This window comes from Centroberyx gerrardi, chromosome 2, assembly GCF_048128805.1.
Source record: "Centroberyx gerrardi isolate f3 chromosome 2, fCenGer3.hap1.cur.20231027, whole genome shotgun sequence".
Taxonomy (NCBI): domain Eukaryota; kingdom Metazoa; phylum Chordata; class Actinopteri; order Beryciformes; family Berycidae; genus Centroberyx; species Centroberyx gerrardi.
The window spans coordinates 11662189-11682318 of record NC_135998.1 but is presented as its reverse complement, the minus strand read 5'-3'; the positions used below and the strand labels follow the sequence as shown (position 1 = coordinate 11682318).

General features: G+C 42.1%; 1 protein-coding gene across 2 annotated transcripts in view; it reads left to right on the top strand.

The window, feature by feature from the left end:
- Positions 1–20130, top strand: part of LOC139923813 (matrix metalloproteinase-17-like) — a 101107-nt gene that overhangs the window by 67615 nt on the left and 13362 nt on the right. For both annotated transcript variants that reach the window (XR_013507115.1, XM_071914681.2), the window contains exons 4-7: positions 1521–1807; positions 15187–15363; positions 16347–16449; positions 19447–19529. Coding sequence is in view for 1 of the 2 variants with exons in the window: in XM_071914681.2 (XP_071770782.2) it covers positions 1521–1807; positions 15187–15363; positions 16347–16449; positions 19447–19529 (650 nt within the window). In the remaining variant the exon portion in view is untranslated. The remainder of the gene's footprint in view (positions 1–1520; positions 1808–15186; positions 15364–16346; positions 16450–19446; positions 19530–20130) is intronic.

Genomic DNA, 20130 nt, shown 5'->3' with positions numbered 1-20130 from the left:
GCAACAGTTGAATAGCTGTAGATTTGTTTATTACTGTAAATAATACCTATTTTGCACTGCTGCATACATTTACACTATACAATCATACTCAGCATCCTGCACTGATGCCAGATTAATGACTCTGATGTCATTGTATGTCTATATATTGTCGTTGTATGTGCATATATATGAATGCATGTATATGTCTTAGCGTATTATGGAAGTATATATGTGTGTGATAGGTGTTAGTGTTATGTATGTATGAAAGTAAGAAACGAGACCTGGGGCTTTTAACCAATGTCAAATTCCTTGTATGTGTGCATACTTGGCCAATAAAGCCTGATTCTGATAGCAAGATGAGTGGGATGATATTTAATGTTACCCGACAGAATAAGCTCTAGTGAACATCCCAAAAATAGGTTTGAAGGTTTACACACTTATCAATCCAAATTTACTATGAAAACACTATGAAACCATTAGCCAGTAAACCAACATGTTACCGTCTGTATCATTGCCAAGGTAGAACGCATTTGAAACTCAGGCTTCAAAAACAAAGGTATGGACTTCCCATCTGCTGCAATACAAATTGTGCTGCAGGCTTTAGATTTTGGCTCTGTCATATATCTGACTTCCTTCTTTATAGATTCCTTACTTAACACAACAGAGGAAGTTATTTTTCAGAAGGTAAGATTTAAACCAATTCAAAGCTGTCAGTGAGCCCTACCCAGTTTTCCAGGCGATCAGGCAGTGTGATGTGATCGACCGTGTCAAAAGCTGTGTGACTGAAATTTTCCAAAAATGTTCTTACTATTCATGAAAGATAAACTAAGAGGAGACAACTTTTTTTTTCAGCACCTTGGCTAAAAATGTCAATTTGGAGATTGTTCTGTAATTGTTGAGTGCAAGGAGATCCAGGTTTGTTTGTTTTTAGGATAAATATAATGTTTGGGTCAATGGTACCTAGGATGTCTTTTAGCAATTTGGTCGGGATATTTGTGAAATAATGTCTACTAGGGTCTGAAGGTAAATTTGCTCATAAGTAAAAGATACAGGGCAACTTTGGGAGAATCTGGCACCTAATATTCTCCACCTTATCAGAGAAATACAAGTAATATATTTTTGTTTTTCTGCTGTGATTTTTGGTTCGGCTTAATTTGGTGAGGTCAAATTTATTGAGTGTTTTTTGAGTGATAGTGTAATAGTCTTGAGGCGGTGGAAGTTGGTGATTTTACCAGCTGTTAGGTCACCCAGTCTCAAGGTTAAGATAGCTAATGGTACTTTCTCTGCTCAACTCTTGAAAGGCAAGGACTTTATTTTTGATATGAGGTCATCTTCTCATGTCCTTTCCTCTCATAACTCCTTTAATCTCTCAACTCCCCTGCTGCTCTCCTCACCTCTCCTCTCCTCCCATCTTCTTTCCTCTCAACTCTCTTCTGTCCCTCTGCTCTCTCATGCTTTCCTCTCCTTCTATCCTCTCCCATCTCCTCTTCTTTCTCCGTCTCTTATCTAAATATATTCCTCATCTCTTTTTCCTGCCTCAGAGTGAGGACCTTCCCTAAGGAGTCGGCCGTACTGGGGAGGGACACGGTTCGAGCGCTGATGTACTACGCCTTGAAGGTGTGGAGTGACATCGCACCACTTAACTTCCACGAGGTGGCGGGAAGCGACGCTGACATTCAGATCGACTTCACCAAGGCCGACCACAACGACGGATACCCCTTTGACGGGCCGGGGGGCACCGTGGCGCACGCCTTTTTCCCCGGGGAGAGGTTCACAGCCGGGGACACACACTTTGATGATGACGAGGCCTGGACCTTCAGATCACCAGGTGAGGAATGATGCCTAGTCAACAATGTATGTTTTTAGGTGTGTGTGTGTGTGTGTGTGTGTGTGTGTGTGTATTTGTGTCCCTATGCCCTCATTTGTATGTACATATCTGCCCTTGCATGTTGTGTGTGTGTTGTTTGTGTTTTTCAGTGCATGCAAATGTATGTATACACATGTATAGTTGTGTGCTTGATTATATCTGTGTGTGTGTGTCACATGCCATCAGCCCATTCGTTAATGAAGGGTCAGCTAGTCTACCACCCCCCCACCCCCCCACCCCCCCACCCCCAACACACACACACACACACACACCTCCTCCACCCTCACCACCCCCTCATTAACTCCCTCTCTTGCTCCCTCAAAATCAAAAGAAAAGGGTGAAAGAGGGAAGGGGAGTGAGTGAGAGTGAAGGATGAAGAGAGGGAGGGAGGGATGCTCTGGGAGAGATTTGGATGAAACATCTCTCACAGACTCCCAAAGTAGGCTAAAAAATTAGGAGGAGGCAGGAAGTGTCTAGAATAGCTAAAGAGGAGGGAGAGAGCCTGAAAACTGTGTTGAGTTTCCACACCATCTAAGGCTGATACACCCAAAACTAGAACGCCGCTTGTCAAACTTTGGACCCAAGCCGTGCTTCTACCCTTTGTTCATGTTCCAAATTCTACAATTAATATTTAATTTGTTGGAAATATGAATATAACATACAATGGACTCAGATAATGGACTCAAAGTAGCGGCTAATCCAGTGGCTGGTTATTATCAGAGCTTATTGTGAGGCCTTGAATCCTTCCTTCCATTCGCCCCAACTGCCGTCAATTTGCCATTGAGACTTAAAGGATCAATCTGCCCCAATACACAACTGATACACAATTCAGTTATTGCTGTACACCACTGTGTCCAAAAAGTATTTTTTCAGGAACTAGGAAAATAATTTTATGTTTACTGTAGGTCTACATTGACAGACATTTGTTTTTTTTTTATTATACAAGTATTGTGAGTCCATAAAGTCTCTTAACACATGAATTATCATTTAAATTTCTTGCGATTTATGCATCAAAAAGAAAAGGACCAAAATGTGTTATTAAAGTAGCTTCACCTGAAAGCAAAATGTTGTTCTCGGATTTTGACAGTCAGTAACATGACATGAATATGCCTCTCCCAAACCTAGAAACAAGAGAAACAAGACTATAATCTGCAATGTCAACAAACAGCTGCTCCAATCAAAATCAATAAAAGATTGATTTTGTCACACTGACACAGTGATGAGATTTCCAGGGTTATGGGCACAGTGTGTTCTGCAGAAATATTGGCACTACTATGAATTAAAGCTCAATTAGGTGTAACAACTCCAACAACAGAGTCCAAAAATCCAGTCCCTGTTTCTAGTGAAGGTCCATGATGTACCACCTCTTGATATCACACCTCAGAGGCAAATACCATCACTGGTCACATGAATAATGTGAATTTTGTTAAAGGGTGGATTTTCACCTCTGTATCCACCAGACTGGCTCATATAGAACAAACATTATGTCAGGTTACAAGGAATTATATGTGGAATTCTGGATTTTGGGGGAGGCCCAAGACAAGTTCACCTCATAACTGAGACTAAAACCCGGCTGAAAGACAACAAGAATAAGAATAAGAATATACTATAGATCCACAAGTCATTCTCTTTTCACTCCCCTCCTCCACAGGCAGGTCAGAGAACAGAGTTATCTAGGATAGCTTCTGCTGGGCTGGTAGACACTGTCCTGCTGAATGACACTTCAGCAGTGCAGATGCTTTCTGTCATGGGGGCTGGAGCTTGGCAGTCAAATATGACTATATACTATGCCACCGTGCTGGAAGATGGAACTTATAACTGGGTGGGGGGGGGGGGGGGGGGGGGGTGAGGCAGACTAGCCCAGCTGGTGAGTGTGTGATGGGGCCAGAACCTGCCTGGGCTTCCCCCCTCTGCCCTGTCAAGGCTGTGAACCATATGTTACAGGACAGCAGCTCAATCTGCTCCAATTAGACCTCCCACCAGGCCACAGCAGTGGCAAGACAGGGGGCTGATGGGCCAGTGGCAGTCTCTCTCTGTGTGTGTGTGTGTGTGTGTGTGTGTGTGTGTGTGTGGGTTTGGATGGGGCAGTGGTGGGGCAGGCAACAGCTGCATAGATGTGGGCTTGGTTAATGGGAATAGTGAAGGAGGGAGGGGATGGAGGTATGGAGAAGAGAGAAAAATGAAGTGGGACACAGAGGGGGTGTCAGAGGAATGACCTGTCTGTATGACATATTCTATTTCTCTCTCTATCATGATAGTCTGCTTCCAACCAAGTAATAAACTAGATTTTTATAGCACTTTCAAAAACATAGTTATTCATAGGTAATAACACATCCATTAGCCAGTAAGCTACACTACAAAAACGTCAGACAGGTAAAAACACAAAAAAACACTTTTTATAAAATCCTGCCTGTAAAAAAGTAGTGATTTTAAAGATGATACATGTTTTAAAGGACAATTCCAGTTTAGGCTGTAAACTTTTACATTTTGAAAGAAGTTCCATTCACAGTTTCAAATAAATGTGTGCATTCAGGAACACGGAGAGAGACAAACATACCGCCTCCAGGTCATAATGCGTCCAATTTCCACATTTTCCTCTCCAAAATAAATCTTTCAACCAATAGCTAACGTTCTCTGCGGTTCCATCAGGACCCACCTTCTGTCAATCACATCCAAATCAAATGAAATGTAAATTATGGCTTAAAATTGCCACCCTCTTCTTTACTGGGGGTAACTCATAATATTTAGACAGCATTTGTTATGAAATATTTACTTTGAAAAACAACTAAGACAAAGAAAAATAGCAAATATCTCATAATGCCATAAAAGCACTGGAAAATGATACGCAGTGATGTAAAACGGTAAGGGAATGCTGGAAATGAGTCAAAAACTTATATCATGTCAAAATTGTCCTTTAAGGGAAAATAGAGAGTGAAGAGATGCATGTTGCTGGTTTCCATGAATCATCTTTCTCTGTTAGGAATTTATGTTTTCAAGGTTACTTCCTGCTTGTCATTCTTTCACACTGATAAAACCCTCATGGGTGAAATATGCATCAAATAAATCAGACTTTTTCATCTGTAAAACAAGGACCTCTTATAACTGTTGGATCTTCAGAAGAAAACTCGTCTCAAATGTCTTTAAAAAGGCCTTTTCTTGACTAATCAGCTCCCTAAAGTTTTCCCTAGCTGTATACCTGGTGAAATTCCCTCTTCTTCTGTATTTTAGGTTTGAAGGAGGTTAACCCACCTCCTGATTTTACAGTGTTTCTCATTTGCTTGAACACATTTGTCCATTCAGAAGTTACATTTTCAAAACAGTTCACACACAGGCCTAAACTGAGAGTCGCTGGCCAAAATGTCACATTTTGTTTGCAAAATGCTCTAACATTCACAAAACATTAAAAACATGCAACAAAAGCAAATATTTCCATCAAACAACACAACTTGTGGTCAAATGAATACATTCTTTCAATCAATCATTACACAATGGACAACAAAATACAAAATACAGCTATCAATATGAACCGGTTCAACCTCACTGTAAATTGTGCTATATGCCTGTGCCATTTGTTGATACTTTACATAGTTATAGTATGTGCCAAAAAAGGCAAGACCTAGTCTTGTTTCCATACTTTTCAAACTCAGAAATGCTGAATACTGTAAATAAAAATAAAATAAACATAAAAGCAACCAAAGGAAACTTATGGGTGGAAATATCCAAAAAACAAAATAAAGAGTTGAAATACTCAGAACTTCACATTTAGTCCATTTGTTCCTGACGATTAGGCCACAGGTTCTCATCAACATCACATTGGATGTCTAAGAAAAAAGCAAATTCATAAAGCAAATTATTCCAGTTGCATGTAACTGTATGGTATGACAAGGCATTACAATAACAAATCCTTACCTGCACATACTGGAGTCTTGCCTCCTTCACGATGTCAGAGTTTCTTTGGAATGGAACTCTGTGCTGCTTCATTCCGACATGGTTTCGTGTAAGGACACGATCAATAGTAGCCTCCTGTTCAGCACTAAAGATCTTTCCTCTGCCACCAGTGTGTGGTAGCCTGTGGATTCTATAAAGTAAATGCAAAAAGCATGTCAAAATTGACATTATGACAGTCACATAAATGGGATTGATGAAACAACTGCATTACTGTAGACACAGTTTGTTCTGCCAACAGGGCAATACAGTAAAGCTGAAATACACAGTGGTATACAGTAACATTGTGACTTACCTATTCTCATTCCGAAAAAGTCTGACAATAGATGCCACAGTGCTCCGACTCAGAATGGGCTGGACCCTTTGTCCAGCCTCTCTAAAGGACAAGCCATGATTGATGACATGGTCAATAATTGTTGCCCGAATTTCATTTGAAACTTGAGCTCTATTTTCTCCTCTTGCTGCGGCTCCTCCACCACGCATGCAAACTCCTCTTCCTCAGGCCCCTCTGCCATGGCCTCTTTGATCCATGCTTGCAAATAGCAACACAGAGGTGGCATCTTTTATAGATGGATAAGGACTGATTGAAGAGTTGTGCAAAGGAGTTTCACACAGGTGCATTAGAGATTCATAATTATGCAAGTAATTTCTATTAGCTGTGAATAGATGTTTTCCTTTTGTTTAACACAGTTAATCCAATAGAGTTTTGGGTCTTTCTATGAGATCTGTGTTAACTGTTTTGAAAAAGGAAAAATGTGTGAAACCAATGAAAAAGTGTTAACACATTTGCAAGAGAAGACTTCTGCTGTGCTAAGAAGGTGATGATGAAGATCAAGTGGATCCCAGTTTCATTAAGCGTGTCTTAGCAATCGAGAAAAACTGTAATGCTTTGCTTGCCCTGAGTTTGCCCTTTCTCTTTGTTGACTACCAGACTGAGACTAGCAGATTGAAGCACTGAGGCAGAGGGAAGCAAGTTAATTAAACAACACTTAATTTCTTCAAGTCACACTCTGTCGGGCCCACCTTGCTGCTGTCTCACAGCCTGCTCCTCTGGCATCATCAGCTCGTCTCTAACTAAGATATTGTGTAAGCATTGTGTAAGCTGATGTCAATATCACCGCTTCTTTGTATTGTCTTGCTTGTAAGACAGGAGACTTTAAGTCCTGTCTGGCTTAGCTCTGTTCCTACAAAGATATCGGATTCCTAAATTGTTGTTCTTAGCAACTTTTTCAACAGCTTGATAATCTCTTGAGAAGCTGTAAACTTGTTAGGTCAGCCCAGAAGCAGAAGGTAAAAAGTGAATGTTGGTTCTTTAGCAGATTGTGGAGTAATATAATCTTCTTATGAAGGACCTTATCAGACAAATACGTAGCGGAGTAATTGCTTTTACTAATGCTTTATGCCCCCCCCACCGCCACCCCCCAACTCCCCCTTCTTCCAGTGCATTGTTCTCAGCAGGACCTTAAATCAGGGTCCTCCAAGGCCATCTTGTAATGTGCATAATTAGTGTTGAATTGAAACTTTTCATTTTGAAAACAGCGGAGCTAGCAGAATATTAAGCATCCCGTTTAGTGAACCAGTTCACCCCTGCTGTTAGATTGATAGTTCAGATATCCATCTGGGTACATGAGAGGCGGGACCTTGGTGAGGTCAAATAAGTGGAGGTCTGGAATTGCGGTTTTTGCTTTGACAGGCAGCCTGCTTATGCAGACTGATTACTGTGACTGAAAGAAAAGCCTCATTAAGCAGGTTTTCATAACACAGTTACGTTGTCTGTGTGTGTGTGTGTGTGTGTGTGTGTGTGTGTGTGTGTGTGTGTGTTTATGTGGTGAGTACTGCCACCACACCACACTGCCAGACCGATTATAACTACAGAGGTTAAAGTTATAACAATCATAAAACCACAATAACGCACACAAAAAGAACACAAGCACAATATGGAACAGAAAGCAGAACAAAACATAACACAACACCACAGCAACATCCAGCACATGCATACATACAACAAATAGCAATCTATTGTCAGTGATGTCACTCTTGACCGCCATATTGACCCCCAAATTGATTCCCAAACAATCTTTCACAGTTAGTGAGAAAAAGTGCCTACCATCGCTATTTTATTAAATAACTCACCTTAGCGAGTACCAATTCAAATGCCTGTCACATGTTGTGCAATCAGTTGTAATAACTGTGTCAGGACAGAGTGGGGTGAAATTTTATTTATTTTTGTCCTACTGATAAAAAGAGACGTGACATAGTAGCCAAAATTTATAAAAATAATGTTATCTTACCCGCCTGGTGATCAGGAACAACTGTGCAGTGGTTCTTTTGTATGCCTTAAGGGTTTCACCGGAATATGCAGACGAGTTGTGAATAAGATGCAGCTGGTTATGTATATTTCATGAAACAACAGATCAGGGAATTTATCTGCAGATTTTAGAATTTATCTGCACCCCAGATTATATTGCTCCACAATCTGTTCTTTTTCTTCACGTCTTCCTATATATAAGCACATGTAACGATAAGCTAAAAATAATATTATCAATATGTGTTTACTTTGAACTGATGTGGCTAAACTAACAAGAAGCTAACAAGAAACAAGAAACTAGAACTAGAAAAGAGCCTGGAAAAATATTCAAGAGTATTCAAATAAACCTTAGAACTAAGGATTCAGACACATATTAGTGAATGGCAAATGACACTCAACTGCAAAACTAAGCTGGGGTTTGACAATCTGTAAATATACTGTAACTCCACACAAACCTGGGTGATGCTAGACCACAATATTATGAGGTTTCACATCAAATGGAAAGGATTTCCCTGAGCTAGCTGTGCTCCTGCTTCTTTTCATCTATGTTACAGCATTCTTACTAAAGTTTAACCCCAGTGCCGGTAGCCATATTTTGTACCACAGTGGTTATATCCTACCACATCAGAGGGAGAGGTACAGCTTAATGTACTGTATTTACTGTGCATCAACCAAAGTTATGAGGCTTTTCAATATGTGTCAGTACTATATCTTATGATACCCTAAAATCAATAACACTACGAGAAGTTGGACTAAAGTTAAGTTCCTCTCTGAACATCTCCTGTATCATGCAATGATATCATTTGGCTTGTGTCTGTTCTGTCTGTCTCTCGCTCTCTCTGTTTGTCTCACTCTTTCTCTCTCTCTTCCTACCATGGGGCCCTTCCTAAATTAATCTGGTTCACCCAAATCTCTGAGCTCTGACTTTGTCCACATAGCATTAGGTCTCATCTGTCACCTCAGAAATGAGAGGGACGGAGGGACTGTAAATAAGATGACATGGTACCTGCTTTCTTCTGAACCTCTGTTCTCTCAATCCTTCCTTTTATCCACCCTTCCACTCTGCACCATGTGCTCCTGTAGATTAGAGTTGGCATTTGGCTTCTGAACATCCCAGGTGGCTACTGTAACCATGAGTGCATGTCCCCCATTGTCCTTTGTCTTTAACTGAGCACAACAGCGAGATGTTCCCAAGCCGAGGCTAACCTCAGGTTAACTGCATGCAGACTTGAGCCTTTCCCACCAAGGAACTCTAAGCTAGCTTGCCATAACACGCTAGCACTCCACATTTTTGCAAATCTAAATCTCCAAGCTGTAGGTTTTGTCTTGCTTAGCAGAGCCAGACAAGGAGGTTTTGGAGGCTTTTCCTTTTCTTTTTTTAGCTGAATGCCGAGGGAAATGTGCTTTGATAGCCTGCAGTCTCTTTAGGTGTGTTTCCGCACTCAGGTTTTGATTGGCAGCCCAGGGGCTCAGGCGGTATTACCATAGTTATCTCACTATACCACATGCCTAACAGCATTTAAAGCCTCCAGAGCTGTCTGCCATGCCTCTTAACTTGCACCATATGGAGATGAGTCAGAAAAGGGATAAACATGCAAACAGGGGTTATGCTGGTTCTACATACGGTAAGTCACAAACGTTTAACAGCAAGGTGATCTCCAGTAAGGCTGTAGATGAGATAGTGGTGGTTGCAGTAAGGGAATTGATGATTTGAAGAAAGTGCTGTGTTACTTTGTCAGTGACAAAATATCTATCATATCATCTCTCATTCTGCCCCCTTTGACAATATCAACATCTCTCACTCTTCTTTCTTTCATTCCCTCTTGCTGCCCCACATGGGTCTAGGGTTGCTTTGGGGGAGGGGGGTGGGGGGGTTTTGGCCCCAGGGTATGCCATTTACTGGGTTTCTACATTATATCACATGACTCAAAGTACTTTATGTCTGTCGTTTTTAAAGCTGCAAATCTAGGCAAAAAAGTACATTTATATTAATGTAATATGAGTTTCTATGGATGGCTTTGTCGGTCGGTCAGTCGGTCGGTCACTCTGTTCACCACTTTATGGGTCACGTGGGTTGTAGGGAGTTAGATTGCAGACTCTCAAGCGGGAGACCTGAGTTTGATTCCTGGCAGGGACGCTTCCACAAAATTCAACGTTGCGGGGCTGTTAGACTTAGCCTTTTTTCCTGTACTGTTTCTCCATCTATCTCACCTTTACGTCCTTCTTTTCTTCCTTCATCCTTTACTCCAACTTCCAATTTTCACATTGTTTTAATGTTTTAATACAAGGCCTCAAGGATTTAAAAAAATACACGAACAGGGTCAAAATGACTTTTATTGAAATCTGTGTTTTTCTTCATTAAATAAGTGTTCATTCTTCAATTCACTCCCCAACTTAATTACATCAATTATGCATTGAATGTTACAAAGACCCCTCCTGGAATCGCAACCTTATCATGGTGGAGGGGTTTGTGCGCCTCAGTGACCCTGGAAGCAAAGGCTCCTGGTAGGGATAGCGATTCAAGAAGAACCCTATGACTGGTGCAGTATGAACAAAAGGAACCTCGGCCGGAGAAGGGACACTGGGGTGCACACCTAGCACCTGGTGGCTGGGTGACCCCCATAGCTTGGCTGAGCACAGCCTGAATAAGTAATACAGGACCATTACCCTGTGGGCTAACCACCTGCAAGGCAGAGGGTAGGGGCCGGATGCAATGTCCGTTGAGCAAAGGGAAGGGGCAGAGCAGATCTCAGAAACTGGTTCTTAGAATGTGGAATGTACCTTCTCTGGTGGGGATGGAGCCTGAGCTGGTGCGTGAGGTTGAGAGGTACAAAATAGATATAGTTGGGCTTGTCTTTACACATTGGCTCTAGAACCAAACTCCTTGATAGGGGTTTGTCTCTCTACTTGGGAGTTGTCCAGGGTGAGAGGTGCTGGGTGTGTGTGAGGACACTCACGTGTCCCCAGCTGGCTGCTGCACAGTTGCAGTTTCTCCCGGTGGATGAGAGGGTCACCTCAATGCGACTGCATGTTGCGGAGAGGAAAACTCTGACTGTTGTTTATGCGTACATGCCTACCAGCAGTTTGGAGTATTCTTCCAGCAGTGAGATGCTGGAGTGGGATGCTGGAGAAGGCTCCATCTACTTACTCCATAGTCCTACTGGGAGACTTCAATGCTCATGTTCAATGACTGGGATACCTGGAGGGGTGTGATTGGGAGAAATGGCCTCCCCGTTCTCAACCTGAGTGGTGTGTTGTTGGACTTCTGCCATAGCCATTGATTGTCCACAACAAACACCATTTCCGAACACAAGGAGGCTCATAAGTGTACATGGTACCAGAACACCTTAGGCCAAAGGTCCATTATCGACTTCGGAGTTGTTTCATCAGACCTGAGGCCATATGTTCTGGACACTTGTGTGAAGAGAGGGCCTGAGCTATCAACTGATCACCTTCTGGTGGTGCGTTGAATCAGATGGCAGGGGAGGCTGCTGGACAAACCTGGTAGACCCAAATGTGTAATGAGGATTTGCTGGGAACACCTGGCAGAGGAATGTCCAGAATGATTTTAACTCTCCGAGCGAACTTTTCCTGTATCCGGACAGAGGTTTAGGACACGGAGTCGGAATGGACCCTGTTGAAAATCTCATGTCATGGAAGCAGCTGCAAGGAGCTGTGACCAGAAGGTGGTCGGTGCTTGTCATGGTGGCAACCCAAGAGCCCACTGGTAGACATGAGGGAGGCCGTCAGGCTGAGGATGGAGGCCTTCCAGAGGTACATGCCATAAAGGCTGCAGCTGTGAAAGTTGCAGAAGCGAAAGAAAGATGTGGGAGGAGTTTGGAGAGGCTGTGGTGGATGACTATCTGAAGGCCTCAAAGAGGTTCTGGAAAACCATTCGGTGACACAGGAGGGGAAGGACATCACCTAGGCTGTTCTCAGCAGAGGACTGGGAAACACTTACCTCAACTGGGGATATTGTTGGAAGCTGGAAGGAACACTTTGAGGAAATCCTAAACCTGATAGACATGTCCTCTGGACAGAAGGCAGAGCTGGAAGATTCAGAAGGGTCACGTTCAATGTGGCCGTTGGACTCTGACAAGTGTGCGCCTTGTCCCCTCTCTTGTTTGTGATATTCATGTACAATATATCAAGGCGCAGCCGAGGTCTGTGTCCAGTTTTGTGACATTAGGGTAGCATTTCTGCCACTTCACCAGAACCTTCATCAGAATGACTCCCACAGACACAGGAAACAATATATAGTCTACTATTTCAATCACGAACAAGTTTAGTTCAAATAATTAGGACATACAAATGACATACACAATCATCATGGAATACAGAAACATAAAACCACAGAGTCTAGAAAACTATAGAAAATTGTGTTTTACTATATATACTATGCATTTCAGGTCTTTTTCTTTGTAATTTTCCAAGTGTTATTTTTTTATTTTTTTATTTTAGTGTTTATTTGAAATTATGTGCAAGGTTTTGATCTCTTTGTCTCCCACTGGCATCTTCATAAAGATAAGAATATGACTTATATGACTACATCAGTGTATCCATGTAACACTACATACACTAGCCTTGACTTTGATCCTGCTAATGGAAACCTGAGGTTATCATGCAAAAATATAATTTTCTAAACAGTATAAAAGAGAAGTATAAGATCATGCAGGTCAGGTAACAAACATCAGTTCTGAGGTATCCCCAGAATTGGTGATAAAAGATTTTATTGAAAGCAGTAAAACAGACACAGAACTTGAACTTTCTTTGATTTTGTATTTATTTTACTTATCTACAAATTTCTTGTGTCAGCAAACAAATAAATTCTGTCCACTTTCTTTTCTTCATTTATTCTTGCCTCCTCCTTGTTCTTATTTTCTCTGGTCACCATCAAACCATCCATCCATACTCATCCATATTCCTCTTCCCTCCTTCCAACTTTTAGGGCTCTATTTTTGCGAATCAATGGCACACATCAATGATTCACCAGCCAGTCCCTGACATCTATAGAGGATGCGGTCACCTTCACAGTACCCACTCCGTGCGTCGTGGTGCATACTGACAGTTCTATGTTGGATGACAATTATTCACGCCACAGCCACATGTATATAGTTAGAATGAAAAGTGTTATATCTTATTTTTTCCTTGAGGGAATTATATCAATTGGCCAAATTATCATCCACAAAAACAGTTGGTAAACTCTTGAATAGGATCTCTCCATGCATTCATCACTTGTTGAAGCCACGAAAATATCACAGAACATGGCTGTGCTTTGTGTCATGCGCTTTTGACCTTGTCTGAGCAGGCAGGCAAGGCAAGCACAAATCCCCATATTCCTTGACACCAAAATTGCACTATGGTGCTTGATTGTTACTGACACACCCCCTACTGCGCCTCTCCTCCCACTTAGATGCAGTCAAGTTCACGGCGAGTCACCAAAATAACAGGTGCAGGTGAGAAAAAAAATGTGTGCACCGGTTGAAAATGCTACTTTGCTGTCAGAAAGCCACACCATGTGCCATCTTGAAAATAGAGACCTTAATGGTCAGACTATTTTAAAAGCAGTCGGTTCCCTTTTTAGTCTCCATACTTCCTTCTGTCCTTTCCTCCAATCGTCCTTCAACTTCAATTGTTCTGTTTTTAAATGAGCTTTCTCTTCCATCACTATTCAATCACCTTTCCTACATGTGTCTTTTTTCTTCTGTTTTGCATTTTACCTTTTTATTAGCTGCAACCAGCTGCTAGTATTGGTTTGTCTGTCAGTACATCTGTCCGTTGGTCCATAGATCCATAGCAAAAATTTCAAAAACTTTTGTGCTGATTTCGATTAACTATTTCTATTGATTCCAAAGTCACATTGGCATGACTGATGGCTTGTTTGACTCAAGAGATACCTGTCAGTTGTTGATGTCATTGAAGGACCTCCCCTTTTCATGAATGGCTGTTTTTCAATCTATATCTAGATTGTCTATCATCTATATCTACATCCATTGAGAGTATTGAGATCAGCGATGGCTCATTGGACTCAGGAGAGAGTTTCCTATTGATTGGTGATGTCATTAATGACTCCCTCTGTCCTGGTTGGCTATTTTCATTGTCTGTATCTATTGATCCTAAAGTTGTATTAATGATAACTATAATGAACTCAGTATGCAAGACTTCACTGATAAATGTATCCCCACACTGTATGAAATAATTGAAGAGTTATCAATTGTGTCAATGTGATGTGTAATAAGCTGTATTAGGCTTTTTTATTTGGTTTCATAGAACCAATAAGTTGAAGCTTATCACAAATTACGTGTTTCTTCTTTTTTTATTAATATAAAACATCACTTGACTAGTAAGCTGGACAACAACAACAGGAGCATTCGTTGTAACTAGGCAATCTTCATGGGAAGCTCGAAAGACCAAACGTGTTCACAGACTGCAGCGCCGCACAGCATAGCACCGAGGAAACAAGGAAAAAAGGGATTGTGTGACCTTATCGCGTTGCATAATTGTTTCTCTGATCTAATTGCCTGCTCTACTAAACAGATCCAGCTAAAAAAATGAGGGGGACAAATTTGCAATTTCCAAAAGTGGAGGGGACATGTCCCTCTGTCACTAGGGAAACCGTTGCCCAATCTGTCCCACTTTCTGTCTCTCTCTCCTCTTTCTCTTTCTTTGACTTTGTCTGTTTTGAGGTGTTTTAGTCATGTTTCGTCTTGTTGTGGGACTCATTAAAGAAAGTCAAGTCTGTCTTTCTCCCTCTCTCTCTCTCTCTCTCTCTCTCTCTCTCTCTCTCAATTCAGTTCAAATTAATGGGCTATTATGGAATGACATACTGTACATGTGTTCATATTGTCAAAGCATACAACAACAAATACAGCAAATGTAAGACAAGATGATTTAAGAAAAACTGAATAAATTATACAACAGATCAGAGTCTTCTTTACATTGAATATTGGTAAATAATAATGATATCAGCATTTTATAGTTATTTTTACATTACTGTATAATAATTATCAATTATAGCAATACATACACACAAATGTAAATCATTTTGAACTAAAAGTCTCAGTCTCTCTCTCTCTTTCTCACTCAGACTCCCATGGGATGGATCTGTTTGCGGTTGCAGTTCATGAATTTGGTCATGCCATTGGCCTGGTCCATACTTCAGCCACTGAGTCCATCATGAGACCGTACTACCAGGGTCCAGTAGGAGACCCTCTGAAGTATGACCTACCCTATGAAGACAAGGTCCGCGTCTGGCAACTCTACGGTATGGAGGAGGAGTATGTGTGGTACTGTGTGTGTGTGTGTGTGTGTGTGTGTGTGTGTGTGTGTGTGTGTGTGTGACAGAGAGACAGAGAGAGAGAGTTAGAAGAGGTGCGGAAGAGGTCAGGATTAGGAATCTCTGCTTCCGCTTCATGTCTGATTAATGCTGAAGAGTCTCAGTGAGTGTGTATGTGTGTGTGTGTGCGATCTGTTTTTCTCCCTCCTCTCCTGTTTCTAGTCATCATTCTCCTCCCTTCCATCTCCTCGTCTCCACCCTTCTCCTCCCTCTTGCCACTCATCTTCTCCCTCTCCTCCCCCCATGTAATCACCTCTCCATCATCTTCCCTTCCACATCCTGAGAAATACACCACTACTCATCTCTACATACACAGAATGCCCCTTTACCCCTCTGGCCATGCCCCATGATCCTCTGCTGTAATTACTCATGTTTCCTGGTTGGTGGTGGAAACATCCCTCTTGCTGGTGACAGCCCAGCAGCCAAAGGACACAGAGGCCTCTCATTGCAGGAAGCAGCAATTGATGAGTTCTATAGAGGAAGGTTATTGATTTAATTAAAGCATCAGTGGGAGTCAGGATGGACTTAATTGGCCCTCTTTATGGCATGTGACCTTATCGCACCGCTCCGCGATAGAGACAGAGAGAGGTGTTAGGAGGAGAGAACGGTGATCATAAAGAGGGAATTGGAGTGCAGGAAAGAACGGTGAGGTGAGGGAAAGGACTGTGAGAGAGGGGATATGAAGCCAGGAATTGAATTGAATTGAATTGAATTGAATTAAGATGGTCTGAGAAAGAGAACGCAGAAACAGAACAGAGAAACAGAGAGAGAAAGAAAGAGATAGAGAGAAGTAGAAAGCCACAATTAGGCAAGAAAGGGGGGATACGATAAATACATTCAGAATCAGCAGCATGTTATTGCCTCCATTGTAAGTTTATTTGACTTGACCTTTGACCCCATATCCTTCCTAGGGGTCAGAGACTCCGTGTCCCACACCAATCGACCAGGCAACCCCTCCCAGACGGCTGAACCACCTGTCCTGCTGGACCTTCCTGAAAACAGATCCACTGTCCTGTAAGTAGAGCACTTCAAAAGATCCGCTGTCCTTTAAGTACAACACAAAGAGATCTACTGTTCCACTAGTATAACACAGAAATAGAGCCATAGAATGAGGCTGAGTGCGCTGCTTTGCTTACCAGGTATCAAAGAAGGTGATCTTTGGAGTCAAGGTTTACATATCAACAGGCACAAGAGGGAATGAAGCTCATTGTTTGTGGTAAAGAAGGCTGATCTCCCCAAGAGAATAGTCCAAGGCACACTTCTTTGTTGAAAAGGTTAAAAAGCCTTTAATATATGGGCTATGCCTACGCATTTCAACTATTCAGTCTTCTAGTTGAAACGTGTAGGCGTAGCCCATATATTACAGACTTTTTAACCTTTTCAACAAAGAAGTGTGCCTTGGACTATTCTCTTGGGGAGATCAGCCCTCTTAACCACAAACAATGAGCTTCATTCCCTCTTTTGCCTCTTGATACACAAATAGATCCACTTCACCCTCTTCATCAATCCTTCATTCTCTATCTCTTTCTATTTCTGTATCTCAAACACACAGGCCCTATTTTTGTGCCAGCACAGATCAAGTGCAGTGACCCTGCAAGGTGGTAATTTTGTCGAGGAAAAGCTGATTTTTTTTCCCACCTTGCGCCCGTTGCATATGACATTGCTTGCGTCAGTGAAGAGCGCACTAGAGTGGAGTGTCAATATAAAATGGATGATGCAGTACAATTGTGGTATCAAAGTTATCTACTTATGTGTTATATAGATCTATTTCAACCTCTTCATCAATGCTTCAGTCTCTCCTTTTGTGTCTCTCAAACACACACACACATACACACACACGCACATGCACACACACGCACACACACACACACACACACACACACACACACACTCATGGTTCATTCCTCTCCAAGCTACCTCAGTCATTTTAACTGTCTGTCCTGCTGCCTGGTAAAACCACAATGGTGAAGCAGAGATTGAGATAGATTTCAACCATAGACTGTAAAAAAAAGTGTGTGACGTCACCCACAGGCTTCTGAAGGGCCGTTTTGAAGCCTCAAGATTGTGTTTACGGTCGCCGCCATGTTGACATTTTTTGGAGCCGCAGCAGCTAAACAAAAAGGTGATCTTTGCACAACCGTATGCGCCAGGTGCGTCAGAGGGGAAGGACAAAGTAAAAATCAGTAGACTCCCGCACACTGTCTTCACTTACAAGAATTGAATAAATGACACAACGTTTCGGTCAAGTGACCTTCGTCAGGTATCTGCGAGCCACAGCAGCCAAAGCGAGGCAGGTGGAATTCAGACAACCCAAACACTATTGACTTTTATTGTTTTGGCTGTCTCTACATTCAACATGCTTTAAAATGTTAAGAATTATTAACCAGCATAAAGAGAGACTGGAAGCTTTGCTAGTGAGTTAGCTGTACTCTGACGGCCTCTTTGAATCTACAGGAACAAGAGAGGACACTTTGATTAGGGAGCGATCAAAAGTTTGCCCCTTCAATGCAATGCCACCTGACCTCCATGTATATCTGTACCAACTTGCTCGGATAGGAAGGATATTGGAAATTAGCTAAAAATCCATTGCAATACAATGCAACAACCAGTCACTTGCATTATATCCATGTGGTTCTATGTCTTTGTAACAAAAAAGCATACACTTACTGTACACACTTTTTGAAACAAACCCAGGATCCCCAAATTGTCTCCTGCATTCTGTGACCCCCTACACATCACCTTGTAATCTGGACACAGTCAAGCACAGCTCAGTGTGTGCCCCGAGATGGTTACTGAAACTGATATTAGCATACACCAACACACACATACACACATAGAGACACACATTTGTGCCAAGCAGCCAAAACCACGGGTGAACTTTGAATAACGAAGTGGCAGCAGCGGCAATTCCTCTAACGTCCACTAGAGTCTGGCTTTTTTTGACAAGAAGTTATGGTCTCAGTAGCTAATTTCACCTCTTCTAATGTGTGTCCTTATGACGATTTTCAAAATAATTGTATCATTAAGGGGATATAATGGATAATCCTAGTGACTGACAGGTCGCCTGTCCAGTGATCGACAGGTCGCCAATTACGGACCAATAGTAGGCGGAGCTGTGGCTCTGCGGACAACCCTCGGCCTCGCTTTGGCTGCGCTGGCTCCACACACACACACACACGCACACACACACACACACACAAACAGTACACAGCTATCCAGCCTTGAAAAGCAGCTCTGAGCCAAACAGGCAGTAGATATAACGACTGACTCACAACAAGTGGGATATTTAACTCTTTTTCCAGCACTATATTAGCTTCACTGCTCATTTCTCACCAGCTCCATCAGGGGATGATGTGTGGAAAAGGTGGATTGGGCTTGATAAGGGTCAGTGATACTGACCACTAGGCGGTGGCGTGGTGTTGATAGAGTGCTGAATAGAGATCTTTGTTGATATGAGGCTGGCTGGCTCCCACTCACAGTAGCAGCCTTGTGGTGCTAATGGCCTCATCATTGGCAGGCCGGCCACGTTAGTGCTTTAAATCACTTATTAGCCCCGGGGATAGAGGCACCGGGGAACCGCGCCGTGTCAGACTGATAGCATCTCCTCTAACATTTAGCCTTTTTAATTGAAGCAAACACTCTCAGTGGGTGACTGTAATTATCACACATATTATCTCTGTATGCAAATGTAAATACGGTTTAATTGGGTTTTGGACTGTTTTTTAATGGAAATGCATACCTTATTTACTAAAAAAAACAGGTAAAGTTGTCCTATGTTATTTGAAAACTTATACTGGTCGAAATTTATTATCTACACACTTAAGACACTTAATATTTACAATAAGAAGTTGAATATTCCTTGAATCTTCCTTGGCTGTTGAATGAAGCCTGAAAACTTTTCCCCCACTTCTCCTCTCTCCTCTCTCCTTCTCTCTTCTATTCCCTCCAACTTCTCTCTTCCTCTCTCCTCCCTCCTCCTCCTGCTCTCTTCTCCTCTTGTCCGTCTCTCAGGCTGGCGCGAGATGCCCCAGACAGATGCACCAGTCACTTTGATGCAGTGGCCCAGATACGAGGAGAGGCCTTCTTCTTCAAAGGTATTCAAGCCCAGGGGGGAAAAAGTGAAGGAGAGAGTCAGACAGACAGACAGACAGAGATAAAGAGCGATATAGAGAGAATCAGTGAGAGAGGAGAGAAAAAACAAAACAAAAAGGGGATGAAGTAAGAGAGATAGAATGAGAGAGAGCAGGGGAAAACGGAGGTGAAAAGACAGATAATGAAAATGAGTGAGAATGAGAGAGAGGGAGAGGGTGGGGACAAGATAGAGTGGTGTTTGGGGCGATCAATAGAAAACCAAGTCATGCGTGGCTCCCGGGGCTCATCTCACACACTCACACACCACCACATATTCTCCAGTCCAAACAAAATGCTCCTACAGGGCCCGGACTGTCTTGCTGTATACATATGTGCTGAGCTTGAAATAAACTTTTTGTGTCAATAGCCAATGTGGCTATTGGATTTCAGAGTTACCATCCACATCTACTACCAGTTTTCACAAGCCAAAAGCTTTTTTTTTTTCTTAAAATATAATCAAAAGGATTGCAGAGAATCTAACTGCATGCATTTCATCTTTATCATTAGTAATAATAATGTATGTACCAGTAATGTATGACATCCTGACTGATTTGTCCTGGCTAT